At 46.3% G+C, this 18776-nt stretch overlaps 1 protein-coding gene across 1 annotated transcript; it reads left to right on the forward strand.

Moving 5' to 3' along the window:
- The first annotated feature begins 12230 nt into the window (after nt 1-12230).
- On the forward strand, nt 12231-16227 carry LOC125553695 (putative protein S-acyltransferase 6). The gene is made up of 4 exons (XM_087517989.1): nt 12231-12515; nt 12602-12784; nt 12880-13182; nt 15139-16227. Exons 1-4 carry the CDS (start codon nt 12246-12248, stop codon nt 15859-15861), a joined length of 1479 nt encoding a protein of 492 aa, XP_087374115.1. The 5' UTR covers nt 12231-12245; the 3' UTR covers nt 15862-16227.
- Nucleotides 16228-18776: the final 2549 nt, after the last annotated feature.

An 18776-nucleotide genomic window follows, 5' to 3' on the forward strand; every position in this document is an offset into this window, starting at 1 on the left:
GTGTCGTCCTGGTAATGATCAGTGTTAATAATATTATTAAAAAAAGTTGGCCAAGGGAGTCAAGGGCTAGCTCCGACTCAGAAGTATCGTCAAGCTTCATCAAATCTTCAGCAGTGCTCTTCTTCTTTTTCGACCTCCGGGTCGTTTTCTTGGTGTTTATGGCGGCGACTCTCGCTTTCTTGGCAGCTTCATGGTCATATTTAGCTTTCCAGAAATCGGATTTGGCCTGTAAACAGGTAAAAAACAAGACGAAAGGTCAGGCAAGTATTAAAAAACAATACGGCTGGGAAAAATACAAAGGAGAGAGATAAGAGGTTCTTTACTTCTGGCACCGGGTTAAGCTTGCATAAAGGGTTTAACCCGAGTTTACTGCAGTCTTCATATTTTCCATTCACCAGAAGGGTTGACATTGAAACTATATCTTCTTCCGTTAATTGAACGGAGCTGTGATGAAGAGAGTCATCTGGGCCTCCACCATACTCGTACATCAATTTTGATCGACGGCTTAGAGCGATGACCCGCCACGCCACCCAGCAACGGGTCAAGTCAACTCCGGTTAAGCCGTTCCCCAACAAAGCATTAATCCTTTTGATGTATGGTATTAGCTTCTTGCGTTCCGCGGTAGTGAGTTTGTTAGGAAGTGCGAATTTGGAGTCAAGACGCTCTGAGCGACAACCCGGCAGTGGATGCTCATTTGCTGGTGAAGTGTCTTGACAATAAAACCAAGTCTGATTCCAGTCCTTGGGATGACTTGGCAAGACTATAAGGGGGAAGACGGCGCCCTGTCGACGCTGAATTGAGATACCTCCAAGTTCCAGGCTAGGGCCGTTGGTGCACTCGTTCTGCCGGTTCAGATAAAAATACTCTCTAAAGAGTTCAACAGTCGGCTCTTCCTGAAGGTACACTTCACATAGTACTTGGAAGTTGCAGATATTAGATATGGAATTGGGCCCGATATCTTGAGGGTGGAGTTTGAAAAAATGGAGGACATCCCTGAAGAACTTTGAGCCGGGCGGTGAAAAGCCATGGTTCATGTGGTCAGTAAAGACAATGACTTCACCATTTTGTGGATTGGGTCGTTCTTCGTCCGGGTCAGGTGCACGGTAAGACATGACATTTTTTCCTGGCAAAAATCCTATGGAGAAGAACTCCTTCAAATGTTCCTTAGTCACGGTTGAGGGAACCCAGTTGCAGACAGTCGGCGTTTTGGACGGCATGGTATTCAAAAACGCACTGAAAGGAAGGTAACATGCCGGTTCAATTCAATAAATATGATGAAAGTACAAGATGATACAGAGGAGTAATGGCGGCTTAATTAAGGGCTAATGTCATATAAGGAAAAGTAAGCCGGCACAGTAAGCCGCCATGACTACAGGCATTTGAGAAATACCAGCAGCAGAAATTGGTTAAGTATGGAGACAAACAGGTTTCTTAACTCCTGGATATTAATATGGATCAAATGGCCGTTCAAAATGAAAAAAATTCCTAGACCTAAAAATATAGCCCAGATGGGTTCATCAGCTCTAGGAAGATATCTATGCAAAGGAAAGGGGTCTACTAACATCTAAAATGGAAGAGAAATGGCTACCGCTTAAGTTCTGCACTATTTTTAGATCAAAAGAGGGTGCGGTAAGAGAAGTTGCAACAAATCTACGACGAACAGCGAAGAACACGAGAAGGAAACCTCGTGAACCCTATGTAACGCCCCATATGTAACTTGCCATATTTGTATTCCAACTCTTGCCATTTTTGGCACTAAGTTATGATATTCCCTCGTGGTTGGGTTTTTTCTTCGTTTTGCATTTCGTCCATATCATGCATCTCATATCATGTCATCATGTACATCGCATTTGCATACGTGTTCGTCTCATGCATCCGAGCATTTTCCCCGTTGTCCGTTTTGCATTCCGGCACTCCTACGTCCTCCGGCGTCCCCTTTTGCCTCTTTTCGTGTGCGGGTGTTAAACATTCTCGGATTGGACCGAGACTTGCCAAGCGTCCTTGGTTCACTACCGGTAGACCGTCTGTCAAGTTTCGTGCCATTTGGAGTTCGTTTGATACTCCAACGGTTAACCGAGGAACCATAAAGGCCTCGTGTGTGTTGCAGCCCAACACCTCTCCAAAGTGGCCCAAAACCAATCCAAACTCCCTCCATCCTATCGGTCATTCGATCACGATCGCGTAGCTGAAAACCGCATCTCATTTGGACTCTCCTAGCCCTCTACCTATATAAACCCCCTCTCCCCCGAAATTTCCGGCAAAACCACCACTAACCCTAGCCTCTTCCTCCTCCCGCCGCCGGACGCGTCTGGATCGGGCCGGACACATCCGCCCGCCGCCACCCAGCGTACCATAGGCTGCCACGTGGCGCCGTCTTCCACCAGCCGCCGCCGGCCTGCTCGGCCCGTGCGGAGCCCCCGCGGCCCACGCCCGGCGCGCATCCGCCCGCCGCCGCCTCGACCACCGCCCCGACGCCGGTCGCCGCACGCCGCGCCGCCTCCCGGCCGCCGCGCCGCGCCACTCCATCGGTGCACCGCCCGGCCTCTCCCTCGCCTCCACCGACCGGATCCGGCGAGGAGCGCCTCGGATCCGGCCCCTTCGTCCACTCCGGCCGCCTCCCTCCTCTCCGACAAGCTCGCGCCGCCGCCTCGGGAACCATGCCAAGAACCCTAGATCTGGACCGAAGGTTGACCCTGATTTCGTCTAAGTCTTTTTCTGCCATATTCTTTATGCCATGTTCTTCGCATCATAACTCTGTGACCATAGCTCCGTTTCATGCATATGAGACACGGAATTGTTCATCAGGAGATGCTCTTCATTTTGTTCCATTGCACCATGCTTGTTTGAGTCCATCTTGATGCCTAAAATGCTGTTGCAATAGTGCTATAAAATGTTAGTTTCTGTTTCTTAACAGATTATGGACATTTGTCATTTTTTCCATGATTAATATGTCCCTCCTATGAACTTGAGCCCTACATGTGTTTTGGGCTATGCCATGCCATCTTTACAAGGGTGTATGCCATGTTTTTTTGTGATCAATGTGGTGACTAGCACAAGCATGCAAAGTAGCTCTCGTGATGTTGCTGATTTCAGGGACTTAGAATTCTTCTGAGTCATTTCCCTGATGTTATTTTTATGCCATGTATTCATGTTGCTACAGAGTGATCCATGCCTCTTTTGAGCATGTTCAGTAAGGATGATTTTGAGATATTGTTATGTACTATCCATCCATTTCTTTGTTTCCAATTATGGAGTACCCTAGCATGACTCAATCTTGCTCTACTTTTGCTATAAAATGTTCCTGACAGATTGTTTACATGTTATTCAATTTTGCCAAGGTTGTTGTAGTTGATCCTTGCATGATATGAGATGGTTCTTGCCATGGTTAGCTTCTTGATCATGTCTTCTTGCTGGGTGTATGCTTAGTTTGTCATGCAATGCCTTGTAGTGAGTGCATTGAGCTCGCAAACATGCCTACGTAACTCTGTCTTATGCCCTGTCCAGTTTTCTGCTAAGTCCGAATCTGTTAACGAAACTTGTTATGTTTTACATGGGTGCCATCATATCTTCTGATCCCTTTTGGCTTATGGTCAGTAAGGGACTTTTGTTATATGCTTTGAGTAGTTTCATGCCATGCCTTGCTTTTTTGAACCTGCTATTGTGTGATTTAGCCGTAGCTCAGTGTTCATATTTTGTCAAGCATCTTGAGTGGATCACTTCCATGTGCTTTCTTGCTATGTTAGAGTGCAGTAGCTTAGTTTCTTGTTGGATTCTAGATGGCATCGTGCTGTTAATCGCAGAATAGTGCCATTATTGTTTTGCTTGCCATTTGCAAACCGTGCATCCGATTCCGGTGATCTTTATATCGATTTTGACCAAAATCAACTCATCTTTCCAGCGGCACTCTTGGTTTTACAAGTTGAGGCCTAGTTCAATCTTTCCTTTCCGAAGCACGCATATGCATTGCATATTACTTCCCGCATATCATGCCATGTTTTGCATCATGTTGCTTGTGCATTGCGCCGTGGTTGATTGTGGTTCCCTTTGCTTGTGTTCTTGCTTTGGGTAGAGCCGAGAGATGAGTACGTGATCGAGGAACCCGTTGAGTACGCTTACGAGGATCAAGCTTACGTCAACTCGGAGAACTTTGCAGGCAAGATGACCATACCCTCAAAATCACTTCTATCTTTGCTTGCTAGTTGCTCGCTCTATTGCTATGCCTATGCCGCGATACCTACCACATGCTTTACCATGCCTCCCATATTGCCATGTCAAACCTAACCCACCTTGTCCTAGCAAACCGTTGTTTGGCTATGTTACCGCTTTGCTCAGCCCCTCTTATAGCGTTGCTAGTTGCAGGTGAAGTTTGGAGATTGTTCCTTGTTGGAACATGTTTATTGTTGGGATATCATTATTATATCTTGTTTACTTTAATGCATCTATATGCTTGGTAAAGGGTGGAAGGATCGACCTTATGCCTGGTGTTTTGTTCCACTCTTGCCACCCTAGTTTCCGTCATACCGGTGTTATGTTCCTTGATTTTGCGTTCCTTACGCAGTTGGGTTATAATGGGAACCCCTTGACAGTTCACCTTGAATAAAACTCCTCCAGCAAGGCCCAACCTTGGTTTTACCATTTGCCACCTAGCCTTTTTCCCTTGGGTTTCGCGGACTCAAGGGTCATCTTTATTTTAACCCCCCCCCCCCAGGGCCAGTGCTCCTCTGAGTGTTGGTCCGAATTGAGCTGCCTGCGGGGCCACCTCGGGGAAACTTGAGGGTTGGTTTTACTCATAGCTAGTCTCATCCGGTGTTGCCCTGAGAACGAGATATGTGCGACTCCTATCGGGATTTGTCGGCACATCGGGTGGCTTTGCTGGACTTGTTAAACCATTGTCGAGATGTCTTGTAACCGGGATTCTGAGTCTGATCGGGCCATCCTAGGAGAAGGAATATCCTTCGTTGACCATGAGAGCTTATGATGGGCTAAGTTGGGACACCCCTGCAGGGATTTGAACTTTCGAAAGCCGTGCCCGCGGTTATGGGCAGATGGGAATTTGTTAATGTCCGATTGTAGAAAACCTGAAACTTAATTTAATTAAAATGAATCAACAGCATGTGTAGCCGTGATGGTCTCTTTTCGGTGGAGTCTGGGAAGAGAACACGGTCTCGTGTTATGCTTGAACGTAAGTAGTTCTAGGATCACTTCTTGATCGTAGATTCTCGAACATGCTTTGCCTTATCTTCTCGCTCTCATTTGCGTAAGTTAGCCACCATACATGCTAGTGCTTGCTGCAGCTCCACCTCACATACCTTTTACCTACCCATAAGCTTAAATAGTCTTGATCACGAGGGTGTGAGCTTGCTGAGTCCCCGTGACTCACAGATTACTTCCAAAACCAGATGCAGGTGCCGATGATACCATTACAGGAGATGCGACTGAGCTCAAGTGGGAGTTCGATGAGGACTCAGGACGTTACTACGTTTCCTTTCCAGACGATCAGTAGTGGAGCCCAGTTGGGGTGATCGGGGATCTTATGCATTTGGGGTTGTCTTTATTTTGGTTCCGTAGTCGGACCTTGATTGTATCTGGATGATGTAATGTTATATTTATGTATTGTGTGAAGTGGCGATTGTAAGCCAACTATGTACCTCTTTCTTATTCAGTACATGGGATGTGTAAAGATTACCCCTCTTGCGACATGCCTACAATGCGGTTATGCCTCTAAGTCGTGCTCTGACATGTGGGAGATATAGCCGCATCGTGGGTGTTACACCCTAATGCAGATCTATGGGGGTGAGAAGGTGAGAGCTTACGGGTGCGGAGTTGCTGCAGAGGATCGCCGCCGTTCTCTGGACAGAATCAGGGTGATGCAGCGGCCGAGCTTGAGGACGACGATGAGCGTTGCGGCGGCGGTGGAGCTCGAGCGACAGGAGGGTTGCGAGAGGAAGGAGATGAAGAAGAGAGAAGAATGAGAAAAGGCCGGGGCATGCCTATTTATAAGGGAAAATGTGAACAGACGGGCGCGAAAATCGAGGAAGAGCCGAATAATGGTTATCTAACTAGATGGACGCCTCGATTCTCGGAAGGCATTAAAGATGAAGATCCGTTGGGAGATGACGTCATAAAAGTTTTTCGTGTTTTCCAAAGATGACGTCATGGCGGGTTACAAAAACCTCTGCAAGGATAAGAGGATGGATTTTGTCTGTATTGAAGATTGACAAAGAACAAAGTTCGAAGTCAACCTCGGGCCTAATGTTGGGGCGATAACTATCAGTTAAGACCCGCCCAGGAGGGGCCGGGTCAGCCTCAATGGCGGGTTACAAAGGAAGCCCAGTAAACATTCAGGGCGATAGTTTATTAGACCTTATAGAAGGCCTAAAGGCCTAGAGGCGGCTTAAGGCCCAATATTGTAAACCGCCGTATGTAAGAAAAGACTTGTAAAAGAAGGCACGTAAAAGAAGTCACCGAGCCGAACACGATTTATGAGCCGGCCGGGACTCTGTAGGCCACCAGGCGTCAACCCGTGTATATAAGGGGACGACCCGGTGGCGGCCTAGGGTAAGAAACAAGAGATCGATAACCAAGCCGGTGAACTAGCCTCTTGGTGATCGAAACCCTAGCAATACCAAAACAACTAGACGTAGGCTTTTACCTTCATCGTAAGGGGCCGAACTAGTATAAAACCTCTCGTGTCCTTTGTCCAGATTAGCCCCTTTAAGATTCCTAGTTACGATGGCCCTACGACTAAGTCCTTCCACTAGGACATCTGCCGTGACAATTCCACGACAGGATAGGTCAAGCTACGAGTAAAACCAACCCTCGAGTTGCCCTGAGGTGGCCCCGCAGGCTGCCCGTTTTGGACCAACACTCAGAGGAGCACTGGCCCGGGGGGGGTTTAAAATAAAGATGACCCTTGAGTCTGCAGAACCCAAGGGAAGGTATATGGTGGTAGGTAGGCAAATGGTAAAACCAAGGTTGGGCCTTGCTGGAGGAGTTTTATTCAAAGCGAACTGTCAAGGGGTTCCCATAACACCCAACCGCGTAAGGAACGCAAAATCAAGGAACATAACACCGGTATGACGGAAACTAGGGCGGCAAGAGTGGAACAAAACACCAGGCATAAGGCTGAGCCTTCCACCCTTTACCAACTATATAGGTGCATTAAAGTAAATAAGAGATAACAATGATATCCCAACAATATCCATGTTCTAACATGGAACAAACTTCATCTTCACCTGCAACTAGCAACGCCATAAGAGGGGCTAAGCAAAAGCGGTAACATAGCCAAACAACGGTTTGCTGGGAAAGGTGGGTTAGAAGCTTAACATGGCAATATGTGAGGCATGATATAGCAAGTGGTAGGTAGCATGGCATAGCAATAGAGAGAACAACTAGCAAGCAAAGATAGAAGTGATTTCGAGGGTATGGTCATCTTGCCTGAAAAGTTCTCAGACTTGACGAAAGGTTGATCCTCGTTAGCGTACTCAACAGGTTCTTCGATCACGTACTCGTCTCCCGGCTCTAACCAAAGCAAGAACACAAGCAAAGGACCAACAATCAATCACGGTGCAATGCACAAGCAACATGATGCAAAACATGGCATGATATGCAATGCATATGCGTGCTCTGAAAGGAAAAGGATGAACAAGGCATCAACTTGGCAAACCAAGTGTGCCGCAGGAAATATGAGATGATTTCGGTCGAAATCGGTATAAAGATCACCGGAAACGGATGCATGGATTGCAAATGGCAAGCAAAACAAGAATGGCACAATTCTACAATTAACAGCACGATGCCATCTAGAATGCAACAAGAAACTCAGCTACTACACCCCAACATATCAACAAGGCATATGGCAGTGATGTACTCAAGATGCTTGAGAAAACATGAACAATGAGCTACGGCTAAATCACACAAGAGCAGGTTCAAACAAGCATGGCAAAAGTGCAAAAGATATCAGCTTCACAGACTTAGTGAAAATACTAACATGTCAGAAATAACAACAGGAAGCCATGTTTAGAACTAGCAAACAACATGCTACAGGAACATATCATAGCAAACAAAGAAATGGCATGAATCTAATAAATGCATAGAACAAACGTCCCTTATTGAACATGAGCCAAAAAGGCACAGAAGATATGATGGCACCCATGTAAACATAGCAAGTTTTATTAACAGTTTCAGACTTAGCAGAAAAATAGAGCATGGCATAAACAGAATTATGAAGGCATCTTTGCGAGCTCAAATCACTCATCACAAGGCATTGCATGACAAGACAAGCATACCTACAGCACGATGACATGTTCATCAAGCTAACCATGGCAATAGCAAGTTCATAGCATGCATGGATCAATAGCAACAAACATGGCAAAATTGATTAACATGTAAACAATCTGCCAGGAATATTTTATAACAAAAGTAGATCAAGATTAAGACATGCTAGGTCACTCCATAATTGCAAACAGGGGCATGGATGGATAGAGCATAACCATATGTTCAAAATATCCTTACTGAAGCAACTCAAAACAAGCATGGATCTCACTGTAGCATCATGTTTACATGGCATCAAAATAACAGCAGGCACAAGACTAGCAAAATCCTAAGTCCATGAAAAAAGCAATATCACGAAGGCTACTTTGCATGCTTGTGCTAGTCACCACATATATCAAAAAAATACATGGCAAGCACCTCTGTAAAGATGGCATGGCATAGATCAAAACACATGTAGAGCTCATGCCCATATGAAGCACACATCAAATGTGACAAAAATGAAAAAACATCATAATCTGATAGGTGGCAGGAGTAAACATTTTATAGCACTCTTGCATCAATGATTTGAGCATCAAGATGAACTCAAACAAGCATGCCCCAATGGAATTAAATGAAGTGCATCTCCCAATGAACATTTTGATATCTCATGCGCATGAAACGGAGCTACGGTCATGTAGTTATGATGCAATGAACAGGGGCATACAGTGTTGCAGAAAAAGGGACTTAATGGAAATTTAGACCTCTAGATCTAGGGTTGTTCGGCACGCGGTTCGAAGTTCGCCAGGATCTCGCCGGAGGAGATGCTACGCGGTGGCCGGAGCTCGGGGAAGGAGGGGGCCGGCGACGTGGAGCGGAGGAGGTGGATCCGGGGCGAAGGCGGCGGCCGGATCTGGTGTGGTGCGTGGGCGGAGGAGCAGCGCCAGGCGACGGGGTCGGAGTAGGTGGCCGGCGGCGAGCTTGGACGGCAGCGGGGCGAAGGCGGCGGCCGGTGCGGGATCCGGGCGACGGCGGGTGCGGGCGCCAGGCGGCAGGGAGACGGGCCGCGGGGGCCGGATCTGGGCCCGGCGGGCCTCGGCGGTGCGCGGGACGGCGGTGGTGACGTGGCGATGCGGGAGTGGCTGAGGGCAGCGGCACGAATTTCTCCGGTGCGGATCGGACGTGTCCAGCGGCCGAGGGGGAGCGGGGCTAGGGTTTTGGACCCGAAATTTCGGAGGAGTGCACATATTTATAGGTAGGAGGAGGTAGGAGTGTCCAAATGGAGTGTAGTTTTCGTCCACACGATCGCGATCCGACGACGGAGGACATGGGAGTGGTTTGTATGGGTTATTGGGCCGTTTTGGAGGGGTGTTGGGCTACAACACAAAAGAGGCCTTCGCGGTTACCCGGTTAACCGTTGGAGCATCAAACGGACTCCAAATGGCACGAAATTTAATAGGCGGTCTACCGGTGGTGTACCAAGGCTGCTTGACAAATCTCGGTCCATTTCAAGAATATTTAACACCCGCTCATGAAAAGAGACAAAAGGGGGACGCCGGTGCACGTGGGAGTGTCGGATTGCGAAACGGACAACGGGGAAAAAGCTCGGATGCATGAGACGACCACATATGCAAATGAGATGCACATGATGATATGATATGAAATGCATGACATGAACAAAATGCAAAACGAAGACAAAACCCAACCACGAAGTGAAATCTCATAACTTAAAGCCGAAAATGGCAAGAGTCGGAGTTACAATTATGGCAAGTTACATCCGGGGTGTTACATACTTGTCCTCTCATGTCCGTGTTCTTCATCGATCCTGAACTTAATCTCATGACCATGTGTTGAACTCGATGATATCTTTGCTTCTGGTACAAGTGAATGTTTCTTCTTTAAGCTAGTGTTGGTGGTGATTAGATAACAGTAACGACTATGATGATTAAATAGTGGTAATGATGACTATATATGATGATTTTTAGTTAGCTAGTATACTGTTCTTGGTGATGATATGATGCAAGAGTTTTTATATTAATATGTTGATGATGAGTTATTATTTCATTTATGAAATAAACTACAGATTAGTTTCAACTGGATGCATGGAGCAAGCTAAGTGATCAAGTATATACCATATCCACATTATTTGATCACCTAGTGATCAAGTAATATGGATATGGCATATATATACTTGATCACTTAATTAGCTAGCTAGATCCGCATCTAGTTGAAACTAATCCGCGGTACTTTCACCTAATGATTTAACAACTCATTATAATGTAAAAACAATCTCTAAATTAAATTGAAAACACAAAATTAAAGGAAAAACAAAAAATAAAACAAAATCGCCATAAACATTTAGTACCGGTTGGTGATACCAACCGGTACTAAAGGTCTCCCCGCACCGGCCCTGGAATGTGCCACGTGGTGGCACTTTAGTTGCGGTTCGTGCCGAACCGGTACTAGGGGGGGCTTTAGTCCCCACCCTTTAGTACCGGTTACAGAACCGGCACTAAAGGCCCTTACAAACCGGTGCAATAGCCCGGTTCAGCACTAGTGGAAGTACTTTTTCCGTTTATTGCTATAGATTATGTATTTGTTGCTACAGATGATATATATTGTGTGTTTTCCTGTGTTTTGTTGTGTACTCACATGATATATTGTGTGTACAACAATGCACACTCAATTTAAATGCACACACCGGTTAAATGGACAATTTGCTGGGAAACTAGTAGTACAATCAGTTTTGGACATCAATTTTCACACTACAAGCAGTACAGTCTGGCAGTTCAATTTGAAGGAATGATAGTACATATCTGGACTCACCATGTTCTAGGTGGGGGCTAGATCATCGTCGTTGTCGGGGATGTTGTAGATGATGGTGGCGACGTCCTGGTCCTTCTGCTGCTCCTCGACGCCACTACAGACCCAACACCACCGCTATATATCCAGTCGTCGGAGAATAAAATTTCATTTTGAACTCGACCTCCCTGGCGCAGACAGTGGTAGCTACGAAAACGAGGGAGGGGTGACAACGTAAGAGGAAGAGGGCGACGACAAAGCGAGCGAGGAAGAGGCGGCGACGACGCGGGCTAGGAGAGGTAGCCACACAAGCATTGGGCTAGGGATTTGAAATGAGGGAGGGGAATGAGTGAGCGACCGAGAGACCATGAGTAAGTGAGTGACCGACAGAGCAAGAGGTATATTTGGAAACCAAGGTAATTTCGTAAACATGATAAAAAGTGAATGTCGATATCTAAAACATCTTATAATAGTGAGCGGAAGGAGTAGCTATTTGTTTCAGCTTTTATTTTTTTTCTTTTGTAATTTGCTCCCTAGAGCCGTAAAACTAATAGGGTCATAGGACCCTCTTGCCAAACTCCAGCAATAAAGAACTTAGTAGCGATGTCCTTCGTCCCTAAAGCATCTCCAATAGCTTTTGTTAAAACTCTCTAAATGCTTTTTACGGGTGTTCGTAAAATTTAGGGGAAGTTAACAGGTAAGGTGTTTTCTCAGTTCCTATAAAAACTTATCTCGAAAGTGGTTTTGGGCGGTGGTGCAACGACGACGGCGGACAGATGGCGCGGCGGCGGTGGTCGGTGGAGGCGGCATGGCAGTCGGTGGCGGTGGCGGTGCAGGGTGGTTAGATGACAAGACACTTTTACATGAAGAGTCATCTTCCCGTAGAGGGAGGAAAATTTTAGAGAATTTACAGAATCCCCTACAAAATTTGCATCCTTATAGGACTGTTGAAGAGTTTTTTCCAACTTCCCCTGAACAACGATTACCGAAACTTTTGAAGATACTCTGACATCAACAGATCTCTTGTTCAGATCTTATGTGATGAATCAAATAATTAAGCAAGAAAATTTGAGTGGGACAAACTGAAGTCGACTCAAGATGCTTTGGAACAGAAAGTCTCGATTTTGTTCTATTTTTAGCCATGCTCAGCTATCCTTTTCCTACAACCACAATGTGCCATAGGTCTTCCCTCTCCTATGTATAGCACACAATGTCTCAAGAGAAAAGAAGAGAAAAGCTTTGTATTGTTGACCTTCCTCCATCTCTCACCTCACCCCAATTCTGGCCCTTTGGCAAGAGGCCATGCGGCCGAGGTGAGTTCGCGCGCGGAGATCACATGCGCACCGGAGATGAAGGGGAGGACGCTTTTCAAGAGCCCTCTCCCCAGCAACCACGTCTCCGACGCCTCCAGCTCGGCCGGCGCCGGCACCACCCACCGCCTGTACCAAGTTTGGAGGGGAAGGAATGTACGTCAATGCTCATTGATTAGTTCCGGTGTTCCAAAGGGAGGGTGCCCTCCATTAGTTCATTCGATCAATCTTGTGCCTGGCAGAAATTTCTTTGTGGCGGGCGGTGCATCTTCGGCCCTGACGCCAACTCCATCTTTCTATCTGTGTCTCTCATCATGACGCCGCTCGCGCTCTTCGTGGCCTTCGTCTCGTTCCGCCTCGCCGAGCTCATGGGGAAGCCGCTCGGCCCCTTCGTTCCAAGGACAGCCATGGCCGTCGGCGCATTCGTGAGTCAAATTAACAACGATGTCCATTGATTCCTTGAGCAAACTTATTAAGCAACGCAACATTGACCGATCGTTAAGTACCATGAGATATGCAGGATCTTCTAGTGTTGGTGCTCACGTCAGGGCGAGATCCCGGGATCATCCCGCGGAACACGAAGCCGCCGGATCCCGAAGACGTCCAGCTGGACGGCCTGGCGTCCCCGGTGGCCGGAGCGCCATCGTCGGGGACACTTCCGCCGACGCGTGACGTGTACGTGAACGGCATGGTGGTGAAGGTGAAGTACTGCCACACGTGCATGCTGTACAGGCCACCGCGCTGCTCTCACTGCTCTGTCTGCAACAATTGCGTGGAGCGCTTCGACCACCACTGCCCCTGGGTCGGCCAGTGCATCGGCAAGGTACACCTCCACCTCGTAGCAGCTAGTATATATACCTCTAAGGCACACATGCACCATTCGTAAGTTGCCTGAATTTTGTTTTTTTTGGCAAGTCAATTTTTCGGATTGCTGGATTAAGATCCAACAGCCGTCCTTGTTTCTTCTTCCTCTAGCTTTCTTCCTTTAGTACTCGTCTTCTTCTCGCGTCCTTACCTTTCCTTGAGCGGCGACGATGCTGCTCACTGCACCCTCCCTGCTAGGGCGCTGTCTAATTAGAGCAGGAATATGAGGTTTGACTTTTCAAAAATTTGGTCATGTAAAAATATTTCTTCACAAACATAGTCAAAGTTTATGAGGTTTAACTTTTCAAAAAAAAAAACTAGATGCACTACATTATGGAACATAGGGAGTATTTTAATATAGCAAGCTGGTTTTAAAAGTATTCTCTTTGCGAGGGGGGCGACCTAATCCAATTAGGCGATAAGCTGCCTTCTATTACGACAGTTGTCTTCCCTTTGTTGGGTGCATCTTTGTGCATAAAACTCTTAGGCCTTCTTTGGTTCATAGGATAGAAATATCATAGGAATGGGAAAATCATAGGAAGTGAGGTGGCATGCATCTCACTTCCTATAGGGAAAGAGATGTCACTTGATTCGTAGGATAGGATTTTTTTCCATCGAGGCCTCCTTTGGTTTGTACGAATGTCATAGGATTTTATAGGATAGGATTTGCATAGGAAAATTTCCTTTGAGGCCCTTTGGTTTATAGGAATGGATTCCTATTCCTATATAGGATAGGAATCAATCCTTCACATTTTGGAAGAAAAAAAACATTAGCTAAGACTCAATGGAAAAATTCATATCCTATACATCAAATGACATCTCTTTCTCTATAGGAATTGATATGCATGTCATCTCACTTTCTATGATTTTCCTATTCCTACAACATTTCTATCCTATGAACCAAAGGAGGCTTGAGTCTAGGCTAATGTTTTTTTCCCTTTGAAATGTGAAGGATTGATTCCTATCCTATATAGGAATAGGAATCTATTCCTACAAACTAAGGGCTTTATAGAAATTTTTCCTACAAAAATCCTATCACCTAGAAATCCTATAAGATTCTTCCAAACCAAAGGAGGCCTTAATGTTTTGGTGCTACGCATGTCCCTTCTCCAACCCTTTGGTCGTGGTTCAAGTCTCATATAACTTGTGGCATATTTTGGCCTTCTTTGGTTCATAGGATAGGAATTTTATAGGAATAGGAAAATCATAGGAAGTGATATGACATGCATGTCAATTCCTATAGAGAAAAAGATGTCATTTGATGCATAGGATAGGATTTTTTCCATTGAGTCTAGGCTAATGTTTTTTTTCCTTCAAAACGTGAAGGATTCATTCCTATCTTACATAGGAATAGGAATCCATTCCTACAAACCAAAGGGCTCCAAAGGAATTTTTCCTTTACAAATTCTATCTTATAAAATTCCTACAAAAATCCTACAAACCAAAGGAGGCCTTTGTTTTAATCGGATCCAAGACCGTCTCTAGAAATTCAGGGCCTCAGGGAGATAATTTTATGCTAGACGTGAAAAAAGAGCCCAAAACAAAAAATATATACATCACATCATAATCGGGGGCCTTGGAATTTTTGGACTCTGTGCGGTTACACAGCCTGCACAGACCCATGAACGGCCCTGATCCGATTAAGTTGGTGCTGTTGCAAAAGACTACTGTAATGTTTTATCTATGCCAAATCAGGTTGGCGTTGTTGCAGAAAGACCCCTGTAAGAATTAGTTGATTTGTTAGCGGTCAAAGGTAGGCTGAAGTGGTAGCCATGTGGCCGTTTCCCCCCTCCAAATCGGTTTTAGCCTTATTTGATCAAATTAGTGAGTTTTTGGCCGTGTTCATGGACCAATGACGCATTCCACACTTAAACTTGATTTTGTGTATGTGTGTATTGATGCAACAAGCGTGCAGAGAAATTACAGGTTCTTCTTCATGTTCATCTCGTCGACGACGTTCCTTTGCCTCTACGTGTTCGTGTTCTGCTGGGTGAACCTGGTCCTCATCGCGCGGAAGTACGGGTGCAGCCTGGGCGGCGCCATCGTGGAGTCGCCGGTCTCGGGGTTCCTCATCTTCTACACCTTCATCACGTCCTGGTTCGTGGGCGGGCTCACAGCGTTCCACACCTACCTCGCCAGCACCAACCAGACCACGTACGAGAACTTCCGGTACCGGTACGAGGGAAAGTCCAATCCGTACAACCGCGGCGCGGCGCGGAACCTCGTCGAGATCTTCCTGTCGCCGATCCCCGCGAGCAAGAATGACTTCCGGCAGATGGTCGTGGTCGACCCCGACACGCTCCTGTACGGCCCGCCCTCCATGGCCTACTCCTACTCCTTCGGCATGCTGTCGGCGTCCAAGAAGAGCTTCAACACCCAAGCCAGCCTCAGCTTCGACATGGGCAAGCCTAGCTTCGACCTCGGAGCTGGATACAGCGTCAAGCGCACCAGCATCGGCTCCTCCAACTTCGGCGACATATACAATCCTACCGGTGACGGCGTGGAGGGCGCGGCGCACCAGCAGCCGCGGCACAACATCTTCGGTGGCGGGAGGTTTCAGGGAAGCAAGAAGGTGGCAGAAGACTCGGAGTCGGTCGTGACCAACGTCGCCACGGCGAGCTACAACGTCGCCGGTTGACCTCATGGGAGGGAGTTCGAGGCCGTGTGACGGATGATCGACCCGAGCGCATGCAGGTGATGCCCGTTCGATCTTGGTTTGGGTAGGGTCGTAGGGAGGGAGCGCGGTTCAGACTGTGCGATGCGGCGCGAGATTGAAATTTTGGTCGCTCTCGCCCGCGTGCGTTGTGTTGGACCGGCCGGCGTGCGGTGGTAGCTTGATCTCAGCTTCCCCTCCCCATGTCTGCGCTCAGATGTGACCGATGGACGTTTCTAGAATAGTATCCTGCTACACTGACTCTAGTGAAGGTGATGTATATATATAAATACACATACACGTATCCGCGCGCGCGACTTGAGTTTTGGTCTCTGGGCTCTGGAAATGAAATCCGTGCACCGGCGGCAGCTTGTATTTTTTTTAACATCAGTACAGATACAAGCGTTCATATATACATGCATACACTCACCCCTATAAACACACACGCACACCCTATTTCTATAAGCATCTTTGAAAAACTGAGCCGGCATATTATCTTGAAATTTACAAAGTCACCGTAGGCACCTCGTCATCGACGGGAACGTCTCCTCCCACTGAATGCACATCGCCGGAAATCCTAAAATAAATTCAGAAATAAATGCAAGCACCAGGATTTGAACCCTGATGGGCTGAGGATACCATAGTCCCTCTAACCATGTATTTAGGGGTTCTATTTCTTTACGGGTAATTTTTTTTCTTGATGCGTTGTATTTAGGGGTTCTATACGTGATATATTTTTCTTTTTGGACAACCCATCGACCACCGGATGAGAATCGGATCATAGACCGTCTCAACAGTCGTTGGATGGCCCGTGGAACAGCCGTTCAATCTTTCCCAGCGCCAGTTGTGCGCCCCGCCCGTTCGTAACATGGCATGTGTTGCGTTCAAGGCTTTGTAACACAAGCCGTGTTTTGCTTCATCGAACCGTTTTCTACTGGTCATGTAAAAAAAATGTTTCCATTGCAATGTGGTTTACGTGCCCCACTCCCCCCCCCCCCTCTCATGTTGCGACTGCAAAATGGGTTATGTTGCAATCCCAGGCTGAACTCTCACACACGTCCCACACCTCGCCACTGTCATGTCCTTTGTGACATGGGCCATGCTGCAATTCCACGCCGAGCTCCGACACAAACAAGCACGCCTCAAGCTGCCCCTGTCCTTTGCAATATGGTTTGTGTAGTGATTGCAACATGGGCCATGTTGCAAATCTTGGCTGGGACACACCTCAGGTGCGTGAGGAATCGGATGGTGCGATGCAAATCATTCAATTGAGCACTAGCCTTTTCCTTTTTCTATGTACATGAGAGGGGAAAACAACAGAGCCGGTCACATTGTTTGTTTATAGAACTTAGTGGGTCACATGTAAAAGTCCATCTTTACACATGGTTTAAGGCATGGAACTTATTAGACTTTTGCCGGTGCTCCAAAGTGTATGGGTGTTAAGGATGCCATATAGGCAAAAATGATGTGGCAAAGCAATTAAAGAGGAAAGAGAGCATTATGGTGAACCCAGAAAGGAATGATATGTTAAGCGCATGGACCTATGTAAAATGCCTACCAACCAATGCATGAAGTAGTTTAATTATTAAACAATTCAATGAGGGAAGATTAGCTACAAAAGCTAAGCACCAATTCATTATGGAGATTAGTTGCTAAGGTTCTTTTACAATAGTTCTAAAGTTTTTAATGCACTTAGCACCTCACTTAAGCAACAATGCATTGGAAGAGGCCTTATGTGTAAGGGCATCTTCAATGCACATCACCAAACGAACGTCATCGACTGCCCGCGAACACGTCTAGATGTGTTTGCTGATAGTTAGTAGGGCGGAGGCCACCCGACCATGATCATCAAATGCTCAGCCCATTTAAAATAGATCAAGAAAAACACAAATGAAATTTAAGAAAAAGAAACAAAATTAACAAAGTTTGATATATTTACAACCAAAGAACGGAATTTAACAAGTCCAACTAAACTTAAACTAAAAACTAACTAACCTACAACAGGTACCAGACGGTGACCTCGTAGGCATCTCCTACAACGACAGTGACACCTCTTCGTTGTCCCCACCATCAAACGATCCACCGTCCGTGCCTCCATCTGAGCCAATGTTGCTAACATCGTCGTGCAAGTGGTGGAAGGCCCGCCAAGCATCGCGGCATCCCTGCTCGACCTCCGCGGTGCGCTTGCGGCGTAGATGTGTTGTCGCATCATACTGATGGAAATATGCCCTAGAGGCAATAATAAAATGGTTATTATTATATTTCCTTAATCATGATAAAGGTTTATTATTCATGCTAGAATTATATTGACCGGAAACTTAAATACATGCGTGGATACATAAACAAATACCGTGTCCCTAGTGAGCATCTACTAGACTAGATGGTTGATCAAATGATGTGATGGACAAGACCTATTTTTTAGCTTAACATATGATCGCTCAGTTTATTGCTACTGCTTTCTTAATGTCAAATACATGTTCCTTGAACCATGAGATCATGCAACTCCTGGATACCGGAGGAATGCCTTGTTTGCTATCAAACGTCACAACGTAACTGAGTGATTATAAAGATGCTCTACAGGTATCTCCGAAGGTGTCTGTTGAGTTGGCATGGATCGAGATTGGGATTTGTCACTCCGAGTATGGGAGAGGTTTCTCTGGGCCCTCTTGGTAAATACACATCATAATAAGATTGCAAGAAAAATGACTAAGGAGTTAGTTACAAGATGATGTATTACGGAACGAGTAAAGAGACTTGCCGGTAACGAGATTGAACTAGGTATGGAGATACCGACAATCAAATCTCGGGCAAGTAACATACCGTCGGACAAAGGGAACTATGTATGTTGTCATAAAGGTTCGACTGATAAAGATCGTCTTGGAATATGTAGGAACCAATAT

The sequence above is a fragment of the Triticum urartu genome, chromosome 4A (assembly GCF_056163025.1).
Source record: "Triticum urartu cultivar PI428250 chromosome 4A, HENAU_Tu73, whole genome shotgun sequence".
NCBI classification, from domain to species: domain Eukaryota; kingdom Viridiplantae; phylum Streptophyta; class Magnoliopsida; order Poales; family Poaceae; genus Triticum; species Triticum urartu.